At 51.7% G+C, this 27,208-nt stretch overlaps 2 protein-coding genes across 2 annotated transcripts in view; one reads left to right on the top strand and one right to left on the bottom strand.

Annotated features, from left to right (window-relative positions):
- msh2 (mutS homolog 2 (E. coli)) overlaps window positions 1–27,208 on the top strand; it is a 151,115-nt gene that overhangs the window by 52,838 nt on the left and 71,069 nt on the right. The gene's annotated exons all lie outside the window — the stretch shown is intronic.
- The window catches only part of nrxn1a (neurexin 1a), a 58,305-nt gene that overhangs the window by 27,569 nt on the left and 3,528 nt on the right, over window positions 1–27,208 (bottom strand). Inside the window, 11 exon segments of the mRNA XM_057011567.1 lie at window positions 80–332; window positions 583–713; window positions 1,342–1,489; window positions 1,768–1,992; window positions 2,078–2,149; window positions 3,315–3,476; window positions 4,832–4,855; window positions 7,550–7,681; window positions 7,683–7,852; window positions 20,819–20,848; window positions 21,575–21,592. Of these exon segments, the coding sequence (XP_056867547.1) occupies window positions 80–332; window positions 583–713; window positions 1,342–1,489; window positions 1,768–1,992; window positions 2,078–2,149; window positions 3,315–3,476; window positions 4,832–4,855; window positions 7,550–7,681; window positions 7,683–7,852; window positions 20,819–20,848; window positions 21,575–21,592 (1,365 nt within the window).

A 27,208-nucleotide genomic window follows, 5' to 3' on the forward strand; every position in this document is an offset into this window, starting at 1 on the left:
GAGTCTAGTTGACTCTAGTGTAGTCAAGTCCACTTTAGACGAGAGCAGAGTGGCCCAGTCCAGTCCAGACCCATCTTACCTCTCTCACAGGAACGTCCCAGGTAGCCGGTCCCAGAGCAGTCGCAGACATAACGGTTCCACCCCTCCCTGCAGTTGCCGTTGTGCTGGCAGGGGTTGGACAGGCACTGCTTCGGAGGCTCCCGGGAGCAGGAGGGCTTCACACCCACCGCCCTCTGGGCCTCGGCCAGCCTCCGGATGTCTTTGCTCTGCCCGTCCACAAACAGGTCTCTGATGCAGCCCACGTAGCCATAATTCAACAGAGCGGTCCACACCTGCGGAGGGGGTGACAGATGTTATCAGCATCTTCATACACCTGTGGTGCAACAGTCCTCAGGCCCAAACTCAGGGACTGAGCCGGACCTCAGAAAGGGTCCTGTGGTGTGGACATGACACCTGAAGGACAAACTGGTTTAGTAAATGTACAAAATGCAGCACAATGCAGACGACCCCCCCACAGGTGTTTCACAAGTGTTCCCGAGAGTGGCTGACACAGGAGTTACACAAGTCCATCCACAGACTAACCTCTGTGGGGAAGATGAGTCCAGCCCGGTCTTCAGGCAGACCCCCAAGGTACAAAGTATCATCCAGGTCCAGGCTCTCGCTGTCTCCAGGGGCGGTGTAGGCGGTTCTTACGCTGTTCACTGAGATGGTTCCTGGATTCAGAATGACAGCACACCTGTGTCAACGCTGTTCTGGTGACACGACTATAGTGATGAGGATGATGCTGAGCACCAATACTAGACAGGAGGAAGAGCAACTGATGACAAAACTAACGGCTGCATGATGAAAAAGTCCCGTCATCGTTTAAATGAGCTAATTACCATGAAATCCTCAGCAGTTTTCATCAATTATGTGGAGAAAAAAGCTCCTAAAACCTCCTAAATCAGATGAAATAACCCTCGATTCACATGAATAAAGCCTTTGGGTCAGGGTCAGGGATCAGGGATCAGGGTCAGGGTCAGGGTCAGGGATCAAGGTCAGGGGTCAGGGTCAGGGTCAGGGTCAGGGTCAGGGATCAGGTTCAGGGATCAGGGTCATGGATCAGGGTCAGGGTCAGGGTCAGGGTCAGGGGATGGGGTCAGGGTCAGGGTCAGGGATCAGGGATTGGGGTCAGGGTCAGGATCAGGGATCATGGATCAGGGATCAGGGTCAGGGTCATGGATCAGGGATCGGGGTCAGGGATCAGGGTCAGGGTCATGGATCAGGGATCGGGGTCAGGGTCAGGGTCGGGATCGGGGGGTGAAGGTTAGCATCAGTGTTTATACAGAGACGTGATCGTACCCGAGCGTCCGTCTCTCTGGAAGTCTACGTGGTACCACTCCCCATCGTTGACCTTCCTGTCGATGGCCTTGGTCTTGGTGGTTCCTGAGCCCATGTCCAGGAGCAAATACAGGTGCCCGTCCAGCATCTCAATGGCAAAAAAATCCACCTGTAGGTCAAAGAGATGCCATTAAAATAAGCCTTTAAGAGTCTTAGGGGACGTGACTGCAGATGTCTGATCCAGGACTGTGGAGGGGAACTAGCCCCGGGTCTGAGGCCACAGCCATCCTGGAGTCTGTGAGGAATTCATGAGACTACATCAGGCTAAACGCTGCCCTGCAGAGGAACATCTGCTTTGCAGAGTATTTCTTAAGTTTCTGAGCCTTTTTTGGCTGGACAACACACATCCTGTCTGCTCCTTCTGGTCCACCTGTGGGAGTCCGTCACCTTGACTGTGGGGGGCGAGCGCGAGTCCTTGCGTTGCTGCTGTCTGGGTTTGCCGTGGCTAAACAGCATCAACCCGTTGGGCTCCGTGGTCCTGAAGTCGAAGGAGATCGATCCTGCCTTCTTTGCTGTCCACTTGTTCAGCGCCACAAAAGACTCTGGGGTGTCAAAGGTCACCGGGTCCAGCGTGGCCACGCTCTCACACTTGAAGGACACCACGCCACTCACCTGCAAACACGGAGACTGCGTTAATAACGTTAATAACGTTAATAACGTGGTCGGGGCACCACAGGAGGCGGCAGGAAGTGCCTACCTTCATCTTTGGGTCTCCCTGCTTGGCCAGTCTGGACAGCTCCAGTCGCACATCGTTGTTCTTGTAGACCACCTTTAGTCCAGGACCAGAGCAGAACAGCCACCGTTAACGGAGCATTGAAGGGAGACTACAAGGCTCCACAAGGCCGCCCTTAAGGGTGCCTCCAGGACACTACAGGACCCTCTCTGACTGAGCAGCCAGTGCACAAGAGCGTGCATGTGCTGAGCATTTAGATGTGCACACAGACCAGCACACAGGCCCGGCTCTATCAGGCCTTTTATGACCTTTGAGCAACTCGCTAGCGTCGCAATATTTCTCTTTACATGCAGCTCAGTGTTTAAGGTCGGTGAGCTCCTGGATCGAGCAACCACCGGTAACCATGGTAACTACTGGTAACCAGGGTAACTGTTGGTAACCCCTGGTAACCACCAGTAACCCCTGGTAACCATTGCTAACCCCTGGTAACCGTTGCTAACCCCTGGTAACCGTTGGTAACCCCCGGTAACCCCTGGTAACCGTTGGTAACCACCGGTAACCCCTGGTAACCGTTGGTAACCACTGGTAACCCCCGGTAACCCCTGGTAACAGTTGTGAGGACGTTCTTCCTGGTTCATCTTCCTGCTTGTCCCTCCCCCCCCCCCACGGGGGCATATTGTGGGCTTAGCTATGCTAATGTGCCGGCGAAGGTTTGCTTGCGACACAGAGCTCATTCAGCAGTGACACAGACGTCTCTGTTGGGCGTCACGTGCACGGCTGTTTAGGCCCCAGCAGTGGTGCCTATAGGCGGGTCGTCAGGGCATCTGCCGGGCTCCCAACGTGCCTTATAAATGTACACGTGTGGCCGTGGGTGTGCACGGATGCACGGAGTCGTGTCTTTTTGTGTGTGTGAGCACACAAGTGTGTTGTCTTGTTGTGTTTTTGTTGCTGCAGCATTGTGGCCCATTTTAGGCTCAGCGGATGGATGGAGGGTCTCTGTGGCGTAGCTAATTAGCATGTTAGGGCTGAACGCCGCATCACTGATTCTCTCTGATGCTGGGTATGGTGTGTGTGGTGTGTGTGTGTGTGTGTGTGTGTGAGGTACCAGTGCTAGGAGAGAGGGAACAATGTGAGCAGAAGAGATCTCATGTGTTTATCTTAAATGGGTAAAAACGTCCGTCTTCATCGGGTCAGAAACCCTTTCATGTAAATGAAAGACAAGAGTGTAAATGTTGACGTTAGCATGCAGCGTGCACGTCACCTCTTTAAGACAGCCCATGAAGTTATTGCTGACTGGAGAACCCGGCAGGTCGGCAGTGCTGGGGCTGCCCCCCACGTAGAAGAAGTCGTCTGAGCCCAGCATGGTGTAGTCCTCCTGCGTGTAGCCCGTGGTGGTCAGGATGCCGTCCACAGAGATGGTCACCTACACAACAAAGCACAGGGAAAGGACACGCTATATACTCACACCAAAGGCAGCGCTAAGCGCTAGCTATGCGCTGACCAGCCAAATTAGCCCCCGTTACTGTGGTAACCAGTGTGTGGAGTGTGAAGGGGAGAGGCCAGATTGGTTTGGTGTGGGTGGGACACATCAGCCTTCCTTTGAAGGCTGCTGCTCCTGATGGACCCTGATGTGGACCTGATGTGGACCTGATGGACCGTGAGTGTTGAATCAGCTGTGAGTCCAGAACACGTCTGCACTGTTCCACTCTAACTGGACTCCAGTAGCAGCAGGTCACCTGTTCGGAACCACAACTACAGGTATGTGCTAACATACATTTATGCTGGACTGTAATTACATAAGAAAAGGAGAAGAAGAAATCAGTGCAGCTAACTTGTAGCATCACAGACGCTAATCTGTAATCTGATTTATGCCCAGTAAACAGCTTCCAGCACCTGAGCTAACCTGACACAGGTGTTCCACCACGCCCGCCTGAGCCAGTCTAGAGCGCCACCAAACATCCCTCAGCTTAGTTACTAACTAGCGCTTAACCCTGCTGACTAGCTGCTCTCAGCACTGCTGGGTGACCTGGCCCAGCAGGGGGTTGGTAACGTCTCCACAGGCTTCTTGGTGCTTTGCAGGGTTAGTTGAGGTTACTGGTTAGTAGTGGTTAGTAGCTGCACTGCTGTGTGAGGGTTGAATGATGTTAGTAGGTTATGATGAACTCATGTGTCGCTCAGGTGAGTTGTGATGAAGGTGTTAGTTAGTTGGTTAGTTTGTGACGGGGGGGGCAGGCTTGTTGCATCAGCAGTTCTGGATGAGATGACACATGGACACAGATACAGGTGCTCAGGTCACAGGTAACCATGGCAACGTGTCAACAACCACACAGACACACCTTCATGCAGCATCTCTGCATGCAAACAGCAGAAAAGCTGAGAGACAGAGGGAGGATGGGGGGCATGCAGCTGGGGGTGGGGGGGGTGTCTCCTCGAGCTCTGGCCCAATCAGAGAGGACGTGGTGTCTGGGTCGCGCCATGCAGGACGGGGGGGGGGCGGTCCTTGTTGGCGTGCAGTTGGGGGTGGAGCCAATCGGTGCAGGCCTGCACGTCAGTCACAGAGTGATGGGCGGAGTCAGACGGGTCAAACAAAAGTGGGGGGGGGGGCGACACGGGGGCGAGAGGGGCAAGAGGGGGCTTTTTAAGTGGAAAAGATTACCAACCGCATTTATCCGTTTATCGGGTTAGTTTGGATGTCTAAGGTTGAAAAGGAAGTAGACAGAGGGGCAAAGCCAAACGGAGGAACAGTTAGACGGTAACTACCGAACAGAGGGTGTTTACCATAGCGTGTCCAATGCCTGAGTGCTTTGGGGAGAGGGGAGAAAGGAAAGCAAAGACCAAACATCTGAGAACAACAACCTCGCCAACAACAGGCCTCAGCACAGGTTAGTGTCGCTAGGAGAAGGGCAAAGGTCAGGTTAGTAGAATGGCTCATTCCATGGATGGTGGTTAGTTTCACTAGCAGGTTAGTAAAGTTAGTACAGACAGGCAGCTCAGCTGGTCACCCGCCTCACGCTGTAGCGCTCACACACCACACACCACCACACACAACACACACACCCTCACACACACACCATCACACACACACCCTCACACACACACCATCACACCCACACACCCCTCACACACACACCATCACCACACCATCACAACACACACCCCCTCACACACACACCCCCTCACACACCCACCCACACCCTCACACACACACATCTCCCCACCCACCTCCCACACACACACTCCCATCACCACCCACCCTCCACACCCACACACCCCCCCCCCCCCCAACCCACCCCCCCCCACCACACCCACACACCACACCCCCACCCCCCCCCCCCCCCACACCCCCCTCACCCGCCCCACCCACACCTCCCCCCCCACACCTCAACCCACTCCCCCACCACCCACATCACCCCTCTCACACCCCCACTACCCCCCCCCTCACCCAACCACACACCCCCCCCTCTCTCACCCGCACCCCCCCCCATACACACATCCTTCACCCCTCTCCACCCCACCCCACACACCCCCCACCCCCCCCCACACACCCCCACACCCTCTCCCCCCCCCCCCTCTCCCGCCTCTCAACCCCCCCCCGAGCACACCCCCCTCGTCCCCCCCCCCCCTCACAAACACACACACAGTCTCACACACACGCACACACACTCTCCCCCCCTCTCCTCTGTCTCTCCACCTTCTCTCCCCCCTCTTTCATCTGTCTCTCCCCCCTCTCTCCTCTGTCTCTCTCTCTCCCCCCTCTATTCTCTGTCCCCCCTCTTTCCCCCCTAACCCTCTCCCCTCTCTCCCCCTCTCTCCTCTGTCTCTCCCCCTCTCTCCCCCTCTCTCTCTGTCTGTCCCCCCTCTTTCCCCCCTAACCCCTAACCCTCTTCCCCTCTCTCCCCTCCTCTCCCTCTTTCCTCTCCCTCTCTTTCCCCCCTCTCCTCTCTCTTCCCTCCCTCTCGACTCCTCTGTCTCTCCCCCCTCTCCCTCCTCCCCTCTCCTCCTCCCCCCTCTCTCCTCTTTCTTCCCCCCTCTTTCCCCCCCTCCCCCCTCCCCTCTCCCCCCTCTCCTCCCCCTCTCCCCTCTCTCCCCCGTCTCTTCCTCTGTCTCTCCCCTCTCTTTCCCCCCTCTCCTCTCTCCCCCTCTCTCCTCTTCTCTCCCCCTCTCTCGACCCCCTCTCCTCTGTCTCTGTTCCCCTCTCTCCCCCTCTCTCTCCCCCCTCTCCTCTATCTCTCTCCCCCTCTCTCCCCCCTCTCTCCTCTGTCTCTTCCCCTCTCTCCCCTCTCTCTCCTCTCCCCCCCTCTCCTCCTCTGTCTCTGTCCCCTCTCTTTACCCTCTCCTCCCCTCTCTCCCCCCTCTCTCCTCTATCTCTCCCCCTCTCTTCCTTCTTTCCCCCTCTTCCTCTCTCTCCCCCCTCTCCTCTGTCTCTCTCCCCCCTCTCCCCCCCTCTCTCCTCTGTCTCTGTCCCCTCTCTCCCCTCTCTCCTCTCCCCTCCCTCTCCCCCCTCCTCTCCTCTATCCTGATCTCTGTCCCCTCTCTTTCCCCCCTCTCCTCTCTCCTCCCCCCTCTCCTCTGTCTCTCCCCTCTCCCCTCTCTCCTCTGTCTCTGTCCCCTCTCTTAACTCCTCTTCCCCCCTCTCTCCTCTATCTCTGCCCCCTCTCTCTCCCCCTCTCCTCTCTCTCTCTCTCTCCCCCCTCTCCTCTGTCTCTCCCCCCTCTCCTCTCTCTCCCCCCTCTCCTCTATCTCTGTCCCCTCTCTTTCCCACCTCTCCTCTCTCTCCCCCCTCTCCTCTGTCTCCCCCCCCCCCCCCGTCACTCACACCCCCCCAGGAGTGAAGGAGCACTCACCTAGAGCTGCCAGCAGGGCTGGGCTGGTGGTTAACGAGTGTAAACTAAGAGCAAAGGTTCTGAAGGTTCTGCCCATCCCACCACAGCCTGGCTGCAGGTGGACAGCAGCTCACTGAGCCATTAGCTTCCTGCGTGAGACTACAGTCTGTTCTGTCCTCGAGCTGCGGGACGCCGCCGTTAAATGCAGGCTGACAGAGTTTAACAGGGACAATTAATGCTGCGAGTCCTATTTAATGCCACCATTCAAATTCAAGACATTTGTCAGCATGTCTGAACCTGTGAAGATCACAGAGGTTACACATGAAGACCCGGCATCAATAAGAAGCTACACAGGTGTAAACAACATTCACCAAAACAGGAGGAAGGTCTCAGACCCTGGCTGAGTGGTCACCTACGTGTAGGGGGATGCACCTGTCAGACGCGTGCCGTCTGCTTTTTCACCTCTTCACTACTCAAAGGCTTCAGGTTTGAAAATGGCCAATCACAGTTGACCGAAAAGCCCAAATCTGAATTGAGGTTTGGGCCGATCAAACGTGGTACTGAGAGGTCACGCCTCAGCCGGGTCCTCCCCAGCCTGTCAGACTCCTGACGACACCTATCCTCTAGCCTTCCTCTGCCTGCGTGTGTTGTCACTCCTTCATCTCCTGGTTACCTGTCTCAGGTTGCGCGTGACCTTCACGTCGTGCCAGGCGTTGTCGTTGAACTTGCCGTTGACGGGCTCCACCAGGGCCTCGAAGGCCCCGGAGCCGAGGTTGATGACGAGCGACACGGCCCCGTTTTTCAAGCGCCAGGTTGACGTAGTCGGCCGACTTGCCGGTGTGCAGCATCAGGCCGTTGCGCTGCAGCGTCTTGAAGGAGAGCGTGATCTCGTCGCTGCTGGACTGGATGGGGTTGGGCGACAGGTCGTAGCAGAAGAACTCCGAGCCTTTGAAGGTGGCCACGTACTCCTCCCGAGCTGCGACAGGAAGGGAGGGGAGAAGGAAACGGGACTGGTTATGATTCGAGGTTCTTAGCTGCTTCTTCCCACGGCTGACAGACCATAAAGTGGTGGGCGTTCATCAGAGCTCTGCTGGCGCTGCTGCGGCCTGGTTCCAACACAGCTCCAAGCACATTGTTGTTCCTGTCAGGCAAGCCTCACTAATGCCGGCACACGGAGGAACCTTCCATACCTTTAATCGCACCGTGCAGCAGCGTGTAAACAAGCTTTGATCACTTATGTGGGCTGGAGATTAAACCGTGTGAGTGTGCAGCCTCCCAAACTTGCTCTGGAAGCAGCGTCCTCTCTTTAGAGAGAACAGCTGTGCCGCCACTCTGAAGTCACGTGTTCTGGTTTGACAACTGGGCTCATTGTGGCGCCGTTCCTGAAATAGCGGGAGGTGCTGTGAGTGCTTGGGAAGGCTTGGAGAACGATGGCATAAAAATGAAGGTAAAGATGAAGGTGAAGAGCAGCAGCCTCGAAGCATGGAGGCAGCCAAAGCTGGCAGCAAATTTAGAATAGCCAGAAGACAACCGAGGACAACTTACCGTGCACACCCGGGGTGACCTCCCAGGACATTAGACCACAGTTTTGCAATCCATCATCCTTAAGATCACATTCTTATCTACGCTCGCGCTTGTTTAAGTGCACAACCAGACACACCGGAACAAATATGCACATCTGCAAACACAGAAATGACGGGCCTGTTGTGCAACCAGGTAGGGGTGACATTAACTGCCTCCTTAACACCCTCCCCTGCCAGAGGAGCCTCCTTCCCCCTCGCATTCTCTCCACCATTGTCCTCCGATCTCTCCGTCCTCCCTCCAGCTCTTCGACACCTTTCCTCACATTGGCCTCTATTTCTCTGGCCTCTGGTATAACCACCGACTAATTCATGCTAATGAGCAGGACAGGAGGGGAATTTAACACGGGACAGAGAGGGGAGGGGCAGAATGCCATGTCATGAATAGACATGAAAGGATATTATAGCAGCAACAGACAGTCCAGGGTCAACAGTCCAGGGTCGAAAGTCCAGGGTCGACAGTCCAGGGTCGACAGTCCAGGGTCGAAAGTCCAGGGTCGACAGTCCAGGGACGACAGTCCAGGGGCGACAGTTTAGAGTCGACAGTTTAGAGTCGACAGTCCAGGGGCGACAGTCCAGGGTCGACAGTCCAGGGACGACAGTCCAGGGGCGACAGTCCAGGGTCGACAGTCCAGGGTCGACAGTCCAGGGGCGACAGTTTAGAGTCGACAGTCCAGGGGCGACAGTTTAGAGTCGACAGTCCAGGGGCGACAGTCCAGGGTCGACAGTCCAGGGACGACAGTCCAGGGGCGACAGTCAGGGTCGACAGTCCAGGGGCGACAGTTTAGAGTTGACAGTCCAGGGGCGACAGTCAGGGTCGACAGTCCAGGGGCGACAGTCCAGGGTCGACAGTCCAGGGTCGACAGTCCAGGGTCGAAAGTCCAGGGTCGACAGTCCAGGGGCGACAGTCCAGGGTCGACAGTTCCAGGGTCGACAGTCAGGGTCGACAGTCCAGGGTCGACAGTCCAGGGGCGACAGTCCAGGGTCGACAGTTTAGAGTTGACAGTCCAGGGTCGACAGTCTGGGGGCGACAGTCCGGGGGCGACAGTCCGGGGGCGACAGTCCAGGGTCGACAGTCCGGGGGCGACAGTCCGGGGGCGACAGTTTAGAGTTGACAGTCCAGGGTCGACAGTCCAGGGGCGACAGTCCAGGGTCGACAGTCCAGGGGCGACAGTCCAGGGTCGACAGTCCAGGGTCGACAGTCCAGGAGCAGCAGTCCAGGGTCGACAGTCCAGGGGCGACAGTCCAGGGTCGACAGTCCAGGGTCGACAGTCCAGGAGCAACAGTCCAGGGTTGACAGTCCAGGGTCGACAGTCCAGGGTCGACAGTCCAGGGACGACAGTCCAGGGTCGACAGTCCAGGGGCGACAGTCCAGGAGCAACAGTCCAGGGTCGACAGTTTAGAGTTGACAGTCCAGGGTCGACAGTCCAGGGTCGACAGTCCAGGGGCGACAGTCCAGGGGCGACAGTCCAGGGTCGACAGTTTAGAGTTGACAGTCCAGGGTCGACAGTCCAGGGTCGACAGTCCAGGGGCGACAGTCCAGGTCGACAGTCCAGGGGCGACAGTCCAGGGTCGACAGTCCAGGTCGACAGTCCAGGGGCGACAGTCCAGGGTCGACAGTCCAGGGGCGACAGTCCAGGGTCGACAGTCCAGGGTCGACAGTCCAGGGTCGACAGTCCAGGGGCGACAGTCCAGGGTCGACAGTTTAGAGTTGACAGTCCAGGGTCGACAGTCCAGGGTCGACAGTCCAGGGGCGACAGTCCAGGGTCGACAGTCCGGGGGCAACAGTCCGGTATTTCGCGCTAACCCTAACCCTAACCCTAACACTAACCCTTTTAGGAGACAGGTCTGGACAGCAGGGAGGCCTTTTACTAGCAGGCTGTGGTTACACGTCATGCTTTCCAACAATTTGAATGTGGACTCAGACAACAGGACACTTTTCCACTTTGTCAGTGCATCTCAGATGATCTCGGTGTCTCTGACTGGTTTGGTGAAGAGGTCCTGAGGTGGTTCAATCCTTCCCGGGATGATGTTACTGTAGAGCTGCCTGAGGGATCAAAGGATCCCATAATGGCTTTCAGTGCTGCTGCTTACATGCAAATTTGCCCCCCCCCCCCCAGGGACGCTCCTCTGTCCCCCGTAAGACCCTCACCTGTTGAGCATTCCTCAACGTTCTCATCCAGCCTCAGCTCTTTTGGAACAGGCATCAATTCAAAGTGAGAGAATATTTCCAAAAAATAATCCTTTGTTTTATTTAGGTTCAAGACAACATCCTAACTGGGATGATGAGCAGAACAGGGGGGATTATGGGATGGTGCTGGTCTCTGTAAATATTAGTGTAGTGGTGTCAGAAAAACTGTGAATATCTCAGGGCCTCCAGCTACTGGGAGGGGGAGGGGGAGGGAGGGGGAGGGAGGGAGGGGGGAGGGGGGGAGACTTCAGTCTTTCACCCTTTTATCGCCGCTCTCGTTCCTCACGACTGGGCTGTGGAGCTGGTTGCTGTTAGCATTCCAGCGTTGTGGGCTCTGACTGAAGTCATTTAGCCAATTAGGTTCTTGCTAATCAGGCTGAAAACGAACTCACAACAAACAAACATGAGCTGGCAGCACTGATGGGAAAAGGTCCGATTCAGTCGGCTCAGCTTCAAAAACCAGAGTTTCTCCGCTTTTCCCGTCATGTTCGGTGATTTTACAGCCGATAAAAATGAAGTTGCTTTAGCGTAGCCGCTCATGCTAACTGCCCTGTGACTCATCCACTCTTGATATGATGTCAGTGATCAAGATTGTTTATCAGCTCATTTATCTGAAACAGCTGAAAATTGTGGAAATCGGATGTTTCTGTGTGCAGCAGCTGTGTTTGGGTCTGTCGTGGCTCCCCTCCTCATTTCAATACTAATTTGCTGTTTCCATGGCAACCAGTGGGCTTTTAGCTTGTGTGCTAGGGTTAGAAGCATATAGCAGTGAAGCAAAGAGAGAGAGAGAGAGAGAGAGAGAGAGAGAGAGAGTGAGAGAGAGAGAGAGAGAGAGAGAGAGAGAGTGAGAGAGAGAGAGAGAGAGAGAGAGGAGAGAGAGAGTGATTGAGAGAACGGTACATTATCATGGACAGTTGAATCAAAATGGCGGCTGGAGGCTGGAAGCACAACAGGGAAGCACCTGATGGAGGGAACGGAGCAGAAAACAGGGGATGAGGAGTAAATGAGAAGAACGGGGAAGAGGAGTAAATGAGGAGAACGGGGATGAGGAGTAAATGAGGAGAACGGGGAAGATGAGTAAATGAGAAGAATGGGGAAGAGGAGTAAATGAGGAGAACGGGGATGAGGAGTAAATGAGGAGAATGGGGAAGATGAGTAAATGAGAAGAATGGGGAAGAGAGTAAATGAGGAGAATGGGGAAGAGGAGTAAATGGGAAGAGCAGGGATGAGGAGTAAATGAGAAGAACGGGGAAGAGGAGTAAATGAGAAGAATGGGGAAGAGGAGTAAATGAGGAGAATGGGGAGAGGAGTAAATGAGGAGAACGGGGATGAGGAGTAAATGAGGAGAATGGGGAAGAGGAGTAAATGAGAAGAATGGGGAAGAGGAGTAAATGAGGAGAATGGGGAAGAGGAGTAAATGAGGAGAATGGGGAAGAGGAGTAAATGAGGAGAATGGGGAAGAGGAGTAAATGGGAAGAGCAGGGATGAGGAGTAAATGAGGAGAACGGGGAAGAGGAGTAAATGAGAAGAACGGGGAAGAGGAGTAAATGGACGGATGGATGACGGACGGATGGACGGATGGACGGATGAGGACGGACGGATGGATGAGGACGGACAGATGAGGACGGATGGATGGACGGACGGATGAGGACGGATGGATGGATGGACGGACGGATGAGGACGGACGGCTGTCCCCCCCCCAGCCTGTCCCGGGCCGCCTGCCTCTCTGCAGATAGCAGCACAATCCTCCTCAGCCCACCTCCCTCTGCTGCTATCAGCTGGGCTCAGAGCCTCCACACACGCACGCACGTGCACGCGCACGTGCAGCAACAACGATGGCTTCCTGCTTTAATGACAGGCTGGAGGATTAAACGTGCGCAGCCTTGCAAACATGCACGCCTATAAATGAAGTTAAAGTGTGAAAATCCATCCAGCGGAGGCGCCCCTGAGCCACCCTGGCGCCCAAACGGCCGCCGGCGCCACGGGCGGCCAATCAGAGGCCGTACGGAGGACAGTACTGTCACGGCGGCCAATCAGAGGCCGTACGGAGGACAGTACTGTTACAGCGGCCAATCAGAGGCCGTACGGAGGACAGTACTGTCACGGCGGCCAATCAGAGGACGTACGGGGGACAGTACTGTCACGGCGGCCAATCAGAGGCCGTACGGGGGACAGTACTGTCATGGCGGCCAATCAGAGACCGTACGGGGGACAGTGCTGTCACGGCGGCCAATCAGAGGCCGTACGGGGGACAGTACTGTCACGGCGGCCAATCAGAGGCCGTACGGAGGACAGTGCTGTCACGGCGGCCAATCAGAGGCCGTACGGGGGACAGTGCTGTCACGGCGGCCAATCAGAGGCCGTACGGGGGACGGTGCTGTCACGGCGGCCAATCAGAGGCCGTACAGAGGACGGTACTGTCACGGCGGCCAATCAGAGGCCGTACGGAGGACGGTACTGTCACGGTGGCCAATCAGAGGCCGTACAGAGGACGGTGCTGTCACGGCGGCCAATCAGAGGCCGTACGGAGGACGGTGCTGTCACGGCGGCCAATCAGAGGCCGTACGGAGGACGGTACTGTCACGGCGGCCAATCAGAGGCCGTACGGAGGACGGTACTGTCACGGCGGCCAATCAGAGGCCGTACGGGGGACGGTACTGTCACGGCGGCCAATCAGAGGCCGTACGGAGGACGGTACTGTCACGGCGGCCAATCAGAGGCCGTACGGAGGACGGTACTGTCACGGCGGCCAATCAGAGGCCGTACGGAGGACGGTACTGTCACGGCGGCCAATCAGAGGACGTACGGGGGACAGTACTGTCACGGCGGCCAATCAGAGGCCGTACGGAGGACAGTACTGTCACGGCGGCCAATCAGAGGCCGTACGGGGGACGGTACTGTCACGGCGGCCAATCAGAGGCCGTACGGGGGACGGTACTGTCACGGCGGCCAATCAGAGGCCGTACGGGGGACGGTACTGTCACGGCGGCCAATCAGAGGCCGTACGGGGGACAGTACTGTCACGGCGGCGGTGAGAAACGGTGCGTCTGCCTCTGTGTTGTGGTTGCTGGTAAATTAGAGACATTCGTTACCCAGACGAGGTCTGAAAGCTGACAGGAGGTCTGAGGAAGTGCTGTACATAAATCAGCCAATTAGCTGCGACTGGCCCTGGGAGTTCCAGCTAGACGCCCCCCCCCCCACTGGTCCAGAACATTCCAGTGGGGGGGTCCTGCCTGCTAGGGTAACCCTCCAGGCCTCCGCTACGTCCATCCTGTCTCATTTCATCTGTCCTCATCTTGGTCTCCTGCTTCCGTTTGGCCTTTTGCTGGTCCCCAGGGAAACTGGCTTGTTTCCATGGCGATGCCTGCAGGCAGACAGGCGCAGTTGTCTTAAACTGGATAAAAGTAGAGTTGGTTTCATCCCAGTCAGCCCAGTCGGCTCTCAGTGTTGGGGGCACCCTGCCACAGTGGGGCAGGTGACATCATCTGAACTGTGTGTTTGGGGGGGTCTTCGTGTCTGATGGGGTGGGGGTTTAGGCTGGGGGGGCGTTGGGGGGGGTGGGGGCTGGCAAACACTGCAGTCTTATCTCACTTCCTGTCGTCCTCTACGTCTGTGTTACTGGGTTACTGGTCTCTTTACTGGTCTGTCTGGGTTACTGGTCCAAACTGGTCAAAGCCAAAATTCTTAGTGTGGTTTGTTATCAAGATGGTTACGTGATGTCAGGTTCTACTGGGCTGGCACTGGTTTCCCTGGTCTTTACATCTGTTGCCACTCCCAAACCCATATGGCCGAGTCAGCATGGGCTTTATCCTGTGTGTGTGTGTGTGTGTGTGTGTGTGTGTGTGTGTGTGTGTTGTGTGTGTGTGTGTGTGTGTGTGCTATAATACAATGAGTTTAAATGAGCTGCTGTGATTGCCAACGCTTTGAGTCACAAGTAATGACTCACGGTCCACCTCCCCTGAACACACACACACACCACACACACACACACACACACACACACACACACACACTTAGGCAAGCTTGTGTATACAGACACACAAGAACACACCTCGTTCTCTCCCCTGCCTTCATCCACTGACCGTAAAGAATATGTGCAGGCAGCCTTACTCATGCATATTTACACTGAATTCACACACACACACACACACAGACACACACACACACACACCTACCTCAGCAGGCTATCTCCAAGGGTTACTGTGTTAGTCTTACTGTTCAGATGTGTGTGTGTGTGTGTGTGTGTGTGTGGTGTGTGTGTGTGTGTGTGTGTGTGTAAAGGTCACTTTCAGGGAGTCCGACCACGTTTGAGCAGATCGTTGTGTCTAACCTGCAGTCAAACAACCTCATCCGCCAAAATGTGTGTGTGTGTGTGTGTGTGTTGTCACCCCGCTGTACACACACTCTCCACACACTCTCCACACACTCTAAACACACTCTACACTCTACCCCTTCAGGCTTGATTCTTGGTTCAACAGAGGGAAGAGAAAAGGGCAGAATCTGCGACTTGGCTTTAAGCACATTTTCCGTCCAGATTATCGCAGCTCAATACTTTTTCAAAGAGAAAAAATCCATTTCCCGTCTTCCTTTGGCTGCCGGATACTTAAGAAAATCCAATTTTCTTCCTCTTTTCTTCCTCCCCATCCAATTGGTGAATGTTGGCCAACCGGAGTGATCTGTGGTCTGTTTTCCATGAAGAGCGGTAGCTGTGTTTTATGGGGGGGGTCTGGGGCTCCCCATCAGGGTCCCTCACTGGACGGGTGCCTTTGCAGATACGGCCGGTTGCTCTCCATCACAGAAGAGGCGGCTCACTTTATTCCCTCTATCCTATCACTCATTCCTCCAGCTCTGCTCTCACACATGCTGTCCATTTCTCTGTCCATTTCTCTGTCCATTTCTCCACCGCAGGGACACACAAGCGCACAAGTGCAGAGATCTTTGGAGACACCCCTGCTCACACACACACACACACACACACACACACACACACACACACACACACACACCACACACACACCACACTTTTCCTGTCCATTTTTTAAAACTTGGACCTCAAAGATGTGATGCAGCTTTTTCACTACTAAGCTACTAAGCTACTAGAGTACTTCACTATTATTCTACTATTCTTCTAATCTAATACACTATTATTCTACTACACTACTAATCTACTACACTACTATTCTATTACACTACTATTCTACTAACTATTATTCTATTACACTACTATACTACTACGATTCTTCTACGACACTACTATTCTACTACACTGGCTATTCTACACACTATTATTCTACTACACTACTACTATTACTATTAACTACTATTCTACTACACTACTGTTCTATTACACTACTATTCTATTACACTACTATTCTACTACACTATTATTCTACTACACTATTATTCTACTACACTACTATTCTACTACATTTATTCAACACACTACACTATTATTCTACTACACACTACAACTATTATTCTATTACACTAATATTCTACTACACTACTATTCTACTACACTATTATTCTATTACACTACTATTCTACTACACTACTGTTCTATTACACTACTATTCTATTACACTACTATTCTACTACACTACTGTTCTATTACACTACTATTCTACTACACTATTATTCTACTACAACACTATTATTCTACTACACTATTATTCTATTACACTACTATTCTACTACACTATTATTCTATTACACTACTATTCTACTACACAGCTATTCTATACACTACTATTCTATTACACTACTATTCTACTACACTATTATTCTATTACACTACTATTCTATTACACTACTGTTCTACTCCACTACTAATCTATTACACTACTATTCTACTACACTACTATTCTACTACTACTACTAATCTATTACACTATTATTCTAATACACTTCTATTCTACTCCACTACTATTCTACTCCACTACTAATCTATTACACTACTATTCGACTACACTACTATTCTACTACACTACTAATCTATTACACTATGATTCTACTACACTACTATTCTACTACACTACTACTATTCTACTACACTACTAATCTATTACACTATTATTCTACTACACTACTATTCTACTACACTACTAATCTATTACACTATTATTCTACTACACTACTATTCTACTACACTACTAATCTATTGCACTATTATTCTACTACACTACTATTCTACTACACTGCTATTTTATTACACTATTATTCTACTACACTTCTATTCTACTACACTACTGTTCTATTACACTATTATTCTATTACACTACTATTGTACTACACTACTATTCTACTTCACTACTATTCTACTATACTACTATTCTACTACACTATTATTCTATTACACTACTATTCTACTACACTACTGTTCTATTACACTACTATTCTATTACACTACTATTCTACTACACTATTATTCTACTACACTACTATTCTACTACACTATTATTCTATTACACTATTATTCTACTACACTACTATTCTACTGCACTATTATTCTATTACACTATTATTCTACTTCACTATTATTCAACTACACTACTATTCTACTACACTACTATTCTACTACACTATTATTCTATTACACTACTATTCTACTACACTACTATTCTACTTCACTACTATTCTACTATACTACTATTCTACACTACTAGTCTACGACACTACTAATCTATTACACTATTATTCTACGAGGAGGCGACGACACGGCGAGGCGACGACACGACGAGGCGACGCCACGACGAAGCGAGGACAGACGAGGCGACGACACACTAGGCGACGACACGACGAAGCTGAGTACACGATGAGGCGACGAACGACTGCGACGACACATACGAGGCGACGACACGACGAAGCTGAGGACACGAGGAGGCGACGACGACGAGGAGACGACACGACGAAGCGAGGACACGAGGAGGCGACGACACGACGAGGCGACGACACGGACGAAGCGAGGGCACGAGGAGGCGACGACACGACGAGGCGACGACAAGGCGAGGGGAGGACAGAGGAGGCGACGACACGGCGAGGCGACGACACGACGGGGCGAGGACACGAGGAGGCGAGGACACGACGAGGGGACGACACGACGAGGCGACGGCACGACGATGGCGAGAGACGACGAGGCGACGACACGAGAGGCGAGGACACGACGAGGCGACGACACGACGGGCGAGGACACGACGAGGCGAGGACACGACGAGGCGACTACACGAGGAGGCGACGACACGACGAGGCGACGACACGAGGAGGCGAGGACACGAGGGGGACGACACGACGAGGCGACGGCACGAGGAGGCGAGGACACGAGGAGGCGACGGCACGAGGAGGCAACGACACGACGAGGGACGACACGAGAGGACGACACGAGGAGGCGAGGACACGACGAGGCGACGACACGACGAGGCGACGTCACGACGAGGCGACGAGACGACGAGGCGACGACACGACGAGGCGACGACACGACGAAGCGAGGACACGAGGAGGCGACGACACGAGGAGGCGACGACACGACGAGGCGACGACACGACGAAGCGAGGACACGAGGAGGCGACGACACGACGAGGCGACGACACGACGAAGCGAGGACACGAGGAGGCGACGACACGACGAGGCGACGACACGACGAAGCGAGGACACGAGGAGGCGACGACACTACGAGGGACTACACGACGAATCGATTACACTATTATTCTACTCCACTACTATTCTATTACACTACTAGCTGAGACACTATTATTCTACTCACTACTATTCTATTACACTACTATTCTACTACACTACTACACTACTATTCTACAACACTATTATTCTATTACACTATTATTCTACTACACTACTATTCTTCTACACTATTATTCTATTACACTGGTATTCTACTATACTACCACAGTACTACACTACTAGTCTACTACACTACTATTCTACTACACTATTATTCTATTACACTACTATTCTACTACACTACTGTTCTATTACACTACTAATCTACTACACTACTCTTCTATTACACTACTAATCTACTACACTATTATTCTACTACACTACTATTTTACTACACTACTATTCTACTACACTACTATTCTACTACACTGCTATTCTATTACACTATTACGCTATTATTGTACTAAATTACTACGCTACAATTCTTCTACTCTACTACCTACTACAATACTACACTACTAAGCTACTACTCTACTACACCACTATGTCACGACTCTACAACACTACTACGCTACTACTCCTGTTTACTCCTGTATTACCCTACTATACTACTACATTACTACAATACTACACTACTACTCCACTCCACTACTACTCTACTACACTACTACACTACTACCCTACTACACTACTACCCTACTACCCTACTACCCTACTACACTACTACGCTACTACACTACGTTACTACTACTTTACTACAGTACGTTACTACCCGTCAGCATGAACCAATTCAACTTCCCCCTGGGCGATTGATGACAGACATTTCTGGAGTTCCCAGCTCATCAAAACACTGCAGAGTTGCTCCCATAAAAACATACTGGACAAGACGAGATGATCCATTTGTGTTCTATTCAGGAGCTTCTGCTCAGCAGCGTAGACCAACACCAGCATGAGCTGCTGAGGACATGGCAGCAGCAACAACAGGCACCATCATGTCCTCCCCATCCAATCAAGGAGCACAACATCATGGTCAGACCTGTCTCCATGTGGTCAATCAGAGTAGCCATCAGCGTCATGCAGAGCTGCACCTACCTTCACATTCAGCCTGGAGCTCCTATTCAATCACACACACACACACACACACACACAACACACACACACACACACACACACACACACAGCTTACCTTAGCAAAATGAAACAATTCCAAGAACAACTGCAAATCAGAGCGTGGAGCCAAGTAGAGGTCTGGATTATCATACACACAAGACCAGCACATCAACCCTGAAACCAGGAAATCCACGTAGCAAACAAGGGGGGGGGGGGGGCGTGTTGGGGGGGCGGTGTTGGGGGGGTGTAGGTGGGGGGGGGGGTGTTACCTCTGAACTTTGCTAAAGTCCAAACAGAGAAGGAGAGCAGGAAAAAAGAAGAAAAGCAGCAAAAGAGAAAGTGGAATTGTGAGTAACGGATCAGACGTGTTGGTTTTATACACCTGCACATCAGTTCTGACCCACAAGGAGTCACGGGTTAGAACCACAGGTAGTCAAAGGTAGTCACGGGTCAGGACCACAGGTAGTCAAAGGTAGTCATGGGTCAGGACCACAGGTAGTCAAAGGTAGTCACGGGTCAGGACCACAGGTAGTCAAAGGTAGTCATGGGTCAGGACCACAGGTAGTCAAAGGTAGTCACGGGTCAGAACCACAGGTAGTCAAAGGTAGTCACGGGTCAGGACCACAGGTAGTCAAAGGTAGTCACGGGTCAGAACCACAGGTAGTCAAAGGTAGTCACGAGTCAGGACCACAGGTAGTCACAGGTCAGAACAACAGGTAATCACGGGTCAGAACCACATGTAGTCATGGGTCAGGACCACAGGTAGTCACGGGTCAGAACCAAAGGTAGTCACGGGTCAGAACCACAGGTAGTCACGGGTCAGAACCAAAGGTAGTCATGGTAGACATGCTGGTAGCTGATGGAAGCCCACGTGGTTGAATGAAGCTGGGAGAAACTCCACACTTCCACACACTCATACTGGACCCTCCATCACCTGAGTCCTCCAGAACCGGTGGTGGAGGGTTAAATCAGGCCAAGTCAAAGCACCCACATGGTCAGTCAGTCGACTCCGTTTCCATGGTAACTCTAGCCCAGCCATACACACCCTTCACTAGCTTTAATATCGCAGCAGAAGTTTCTCTCAGACACATGAGCAACAGAACTAGAAGATTATTTAAGTAGCTTCAGATTCTCAGAGTTTCACGTTTGTTAAATACTGGATATAAAATCAATCTATCAAATCATATAAAATCAATCTATCAAATCATATAAAAGCCGACTGGGCTGAAGGACGACTGACCTTACTTCAGTGCCTTGAGAGACAACTTCCTCCCACCGCAGGTGATGATGAAGATGGGGAGGGTAGAGGGGGAGAGTGAGGGTGTGAGGAGAAATGGGGGATGGTATAGCAGAGGACAACAGGAAGTGAGGTAAGAAGAGGCCATACCTTGGTCGCCAATCATCAGGTGTGCCAGACCTTAAAGGGAAACAAGAGCACAGTCAGCACAGCCAAGGTCCACGAAGTGTGTGTGTGTGTGTGTGTAGGTGTGTGTGTGTGTGTGTAGGTGTGTGTGTGTGTGTGTAGGTGTGTGGTGTGTGTGTGTGTGTGTGTGTGTGTGTAACTATATGCCTTTACGCGTCCAGGTGGTTTAAACAACATGGTGCTAAAGCTAAAATAGCCACATCTCAGTCCTACATGTAAAGCGAATCAGGACACTGAGTCATTCTGGGCAGCTGAATTACACAACACACACTAACATTTGCGCACAGTTGTGAACTTACACACACTCGCTTCTATATGTTCCTATACATCAACACTTACCAGGCGCCAGCAACACCCTCACATAAACCACAGAGACCAACACATATTCAGGGCCAGGGCCAGGGTCAGGGGGAGCCCTGGCCCTGGCCCTGGCCCTGGCCCTGGCCCTGGCCCTGGCCTGGCCCTGGCCCTGGCCCTGGCCCTGGCCCTGGCCCTGGTCCTGGCCGTCCTCCACAACCAAGAAAGAATGGAGGAGGAACAGAGAATGGATGTGAAAAGGATGGAGCAGAGAAAGAGAAAGAGAAAGAGAAAGAAAGAGATGGAGAAAGATAGAATACATGTACATTTCATCAATGCAGAGGGATGACAGACAGACAGACAGACAGACAGACAGACAGACAGACAGACAGACAGACAGACAGACAGAGGTGTGTAACCTACCTGGGGTGTAGTTGTGCTCTGGAAAGGTGTCGCGGCCAGGTGAGGAGAGAGAGAGACAGACATTCATTAACATGCATGCCAAGCCATAAGGTTACCATGGCTACTACTTACTGTACATGCACACCTGTCCAGGGTTACCAAGGTAAGATACATGCACAGTCCACGCAACAAGTCACTATGGACACCATGCTGCATCGGTAGCCAAAACAGGTTTGTGGGCGTCAAAATCAAAATGCACAGCCTCTCTCCACCTGAGACACCTGCAGAAGCACACACGTCCTCGGTCACCGCGGAGACGGAGGAGGTGTGGAGAGACATGGAGCTTCCTACCTGCACCTGGACTCAAGAGCCTTGCACCCCAGAACTTACCTTGCAGCTGCTTCCTCTCCCCAGAGCACCCCCACAACACACGTAGCATGCAACGCACATTCAGCCCACAGTCAGGCCCTCACTGTCTTTCACACACACACACACACACACACACACACACACACACACACACACACACACACACACCCTCGTTATTCTATCTTTGTGAAGACTTTCATAGATATAAAGCATCCCCAGCTATTTATCCCAAGGCTAATCCGAACTAACCCCCCCAGCTACTTATCCTAAGGCTAACCTAAACTAACCCCCCAGCCACTTATCCTAAGGCTAACCTGAACCACCCCCCAGCCTGACTTAAACCCAGGTCTCATCTCAACCTTGTTTCCACATCTGACCCCTCAACCAGTCTTTAGAAGTTGTGAGGACCAGCCAAAATGTCCTCACTTTGCTTGTAGAATGAATATTTTGGAGCAAGTACAAGAACACACACACACACACACACAATCACTCACTCACTCTCTCTCACACACACACACACAATCACTCACTCACTCTCTCTCACACACACACACACACAATCACTCACTCACTCTCTCACACACACACACACACAACACACACACACACACACACACACACACACACACACACACAGACATACGATGACGGTCATGGTGTGAAATATAGCAGGAAAACATGTATGAAAGAATTAGCGGTGCAATAAGAAGGCATGCGCACTTCAGGAGCGTTGGGGTGTGTGTGTGTGTGTGTGTGTGTGTGTGTGTGTGTACACGTCAACGTGTGTGAGCTCTGGGTTGTGTGCTCATTGGAGTGTTTGCTGCCGTTGCCCTTGTGCTGGTCAGGAACAGGTGCATCCATTAGCATGCTAACTGTATTTGGCCAGATGAAGCCAGGTCAGGAGCAACCCAGAACAGTGGGTCTCCGTGGAAACGCTGGTTTATTTCAGTGGGTCTCCGTGGAAACGCTGGTTTATTTCAGTGGGTCTCCATGGAAACGCTGGTTTATTTCCTTCTTCTTGTGCACTTTAGATGATTGAGCACCAGCGATGGAGCCAGATGTGACGCGACTGCGAGACGAGACGCTGCAGCACGTTTCTACGCTCAAACGTCGTTTTCGTCTCTCTGAGCCGCCTGGATCAGGCTCAGTGACCCAAATGGACCATCAACCCGCCTCCCAAAGGAGCCACAGCTGCACCTTCTACAACCAAGAGTCCACACAGATGCTCCTTCAGTGCACGAGGAGGAGGTACGTGCACGTCTAGCTGCTCTCAGCATCTGCTGGTTCCTCATCTCCTCAACTCAGCCCACGATCAGCACAATCAGATTCATCAGCTGCTACTGAGTGCTGGATGCAGGTTCTGGTTCAGGTTCTGAGCCCACTGGACTCCCAGCAGTCCGGCCAGGAATGAGTCGGCCGGCCTGCTGGTCCTGCCAGGCCAGTGTCCGGTAGGGAAGGTCCCGGTTAAGCTGTAAAAGTGCTGTGGTCGTCGTTGTGTGTCAGCAGACGGGACTGGACCGGTTCAGGTTCTGCTGCAGCCTTCGCTGAAGCAAAGGCTGAAATGATCATATAATTAAAGAGTGTTTCTGCCAAACTAGACGACCCAGCAGAACCCAGCAGAACCCAGCAGAACCCAGCAGAGCCCAGCAGAACCCAGCAGAACCCAGCAGAGCCCAGCTGAACCCAGCAGAACCAGCAGAGCCCAACAGAACCCAGCAGAACCCAGCAGAGCCCAACAGAACCCAGCAGAACGCATGTCAGTGCTAACATATCAACAAGCTGATCACAGGTCAGTCCTAGCCGAGGTCTGTCATCATTCCACCAGCCTGATGGGACCATCGTGATGTTTCCAGATGATAAACTGGTTTCTAACGGATAAACTGGTTTCTAACAGATAAACTGGTTTATGACAGATAAACTGGTTCCTAACGGCTAACCTGAACCACCCCCCAGCCTGACTTAAACCCAGGTCTCATCTCAACCTTGTTTCCACATCTGACCCCTCAACCAGTCTTTAGAAGTTGTGAGGACCAGCCAAAATGTCCTCACTTTGCTTGTAGAATGAATATTTTGGAGCAAGTACAAGAACACACACACACACACACACAATCACTCACTCACTCTCTCTCACACACACACACACAATCACTCACTCACTCTCTCTCACACACACACACACACAATCACTCACTCACTCTCTCTCACACACACACACACACACACACACACACACACACACACACACACACACACACACAGACATACGATGACGGTCATGGTGTGAAATATAGCAGGAAAACATGTATGAAAGAATTAGCGGTGCAATAAGAAGGCATGCGCACTTCAGGAGCGTTGGGGTGTGTGTGTGTGTGTGTGTGTGTGTGTGTGTGTACACGTCAACGTGTGTGAGCTCTGGGTTGTGTGCTCATTGGAGTGTTTGCTGCCGTTGCCCTTGTGCTGGTCAGGAACAGGTGCATCCATTAGCATGCTAACTGTATTTGGCCAGATGAAGCCAGGTCAGGAGCAACCCAGAACAGTGGGTCTCCGTGGAAACGCTGGTTTATTTCAGTGGGTCTCCGTGGAAACGCTGGTTTATTTCAGTGGGTCTCCATGGAAACGCTGGTTTATTTCAGTGGGTCTCCGTGGAAACGCTGGTTTATTTCAGTGGGTCTCCATGGAAACGCTGGTTTATTTCATTCTTCTTGTGCACTTTAGATGATTGAGCACCAGCGATGGAGCCAGATGTGACGCGACTGCGAGACGAGACGCTGCAGCACGTTTCTACGCTCAAACGTCGTTTTCGTCTCTCTGAGCCGCCTGGATCAGGCTCAGTGACCCAAATGGACCATCAACCCGCCTCCCAAAGGAGCCACAGCTGCACCTTCTACAACCAAGAGTCCACACAGATGCTCCTTCAGTGCACGAGGAGGAGGTACGTGCACGTCTAGCTGCTCTCAGCATCTGCTGGTTCCTCATCTCCTCAACTCAGCCCACGATCAGCACAATCAGATTCATCAGCTGCTACTGAGTGCTGGATGCAGGTTCTGGTTCAGGTTCTGAGCCCACTGGACTCCCAGCAGTCCGGCCAGGAATGAGTCGGCCGGCCTGCTGGTCCTGCCAGGCCAGTGTCCGGTAGGAAGGTCCCGGTTAAGCTGTAAAAGTGCTGTGGTCGTCGTTGTGTGTCAGCAGACGGGACTGGACCGGTTCAGGTTCTGCTGCAGCCTTCGCTGAAGCAAAGGCTGAAATGATCATATAATTAAAGAGTGTTTCTGCCAAACTAGACGACCCAGCAGAACCCAGCAGAACCCAGCAGAACCCAGCAGAGCCCAGCAGAACCCAGCAGAACCCAGCAGAGCCCAGCTGAACCCAGCAGAACCCAGCAGAGCCCAACAGAACCCAGCAGAACCAGCAGAGCCCAACAGAACCCAGCAGAACGCATGTCAGTGCTAACATATCAACAAGCTGATCACAGGTCAGTCCTAGCCGAGGTCTGTCATCATTCCACCAGCCTGATGGGACCATCGTGATGTTTCCAGATGATAAACTGGTTTCTAACGGATAAACTGGTTTCTAACAGATAAACTGGTTTATGACAGATAAACTGGTTCCTAACGGATAAACTGGTTACTAATGGATAAACTGGTTACTAACAGATAAACTGGTTTATGACAGATAAACTGGTTTCTAACAGATAAACTGGTTTCTAACAGATAAACTGGTTTATGACAGATAAACTGGTTACTAACAGATAAACTGGTTTATGACAGATAAACTGGTTTCTAACAGATAAACTGGTTTCTAACGGATAAACTGGTTTATGACAGATAAACTGGTTTATGACAGATAAACTGGTTTCTAATAGATAAACTGGTTTATGACAGATAAACTGGTTTCTAATAGATAAACTGGTTTCTAACAGATAAACTGGTTTATGACAGATAAACTGGTTTCTAATAGATAAACTGGTTTCTAACAGATAACTGGTTTATGACAGATAAACTGGTTTCTAACAGATAAACTGGTTTATGACAGATAAACTGGTTTCTAACAGATAAACTGGGTTCTAATAGATAAACTGGTTTCTAACAGATAAACTGGTTTATGACAGATAAACTGGTTTCTAACAGATAAACTGGTTTCTAACAGATAAACTGGTTACTAACAGATAAACTGGGTTCTAACAGATAAACTGGTTTCTGAGGGATAAACTGGTTACTAACAGATAAACTGGTTTCTAACAGATAAACTGGTTTCTAACAGATAAACTGGTTACTAACAGATAAACTGGTTTTTTACAGATAAACTGGTTTCTAACAGATAAACTGGTTACTAACAGATAAACTGGTTTCTAACAGATAACTGGTTACTAACAGATAAACTGGTTTATGACAGATAAAGTGGTTTCTAACAGATAAACTGGTTTATGACAGATAACTGGTTACTAACGGATGAACTGGTTTATGACAGATAAAGTGGTTTCTAACAGATAAACTGGTTACTAACAGATAAACTGGTTTATGACAGATAAACTGGTTACTAACGGATGAACTGGTTTATGACAGATAAAGTGGTTTCTAACAGATAAACTGGTTACTAACGGATGAACTGGTTTCTGAGGGATAAACTGGTTTCTAACAGATAAACTGGTTTCTAACAGATAAACTGGTTTCTAACAGATGAACTGGTTACTAACGGATGAACTGGTTTCTAACACGCGTCTCTGAGTTGCAGCTTTGCTTTAATTATTAATTCTTCTTCTTCTCCGACTCACAACAATAATTCACAACGCTGCCGCTCAAACAGTCGCAGCAGCACGACTGTACGGGGGGGGGGGGGGTCATGGCAGCAGCCTCCCTAGTGGCTCTGTCTCCATGGTAACCTGAGCCATCCCAGTGTCCAGGAAATGTTGGGGGGATGATACTGTGGGTGGCTCACCATAGATGGTCGATGCCTACACCCCCCCCCCCCCCCCATGAGTGAAACCATCAATCGCTGAAGCACAGCTGTTGTGAGGTGTGTGTGTGTGGGGGGGGGGGGGGGGGTGAGTGTGTGTGTGTGTGGGGGGGTGTGTGGATAGTACATAAGAAATTGTTTGTCTTACCAGTGGGTGGGTGTGTGTATGCATGTGTGTGTGTGTGTGTATGCATGTGTGTGTGTGTGTGGGGGGGGTGAGTGTGTGTGTGTGTGTGGGTGTGTGTGTGTGTGGGGGGGGTGGGTGTGTGTGTGTGTGTGTGGGTGTGTGTGTGTGGGGGGGGGGTGTGTGTGTGTGTGTGGGTGTGTGTGTGT

The sequence above is a fragment of the Takifugu flavidus genome, chromosome 1 (genome assembly GCF_003711565.1).
Source record: "Takifugu flavidus isolate HTHZ2018 chromosome 1, ASM371156v2, whole genome shotgun sequence".
NCBI lineage: Eukaryota > Metazoa > Chordata > Actinopteri > Tetraodontiformes > Tetraodontidae > Takifugu > Takifugu flavidus.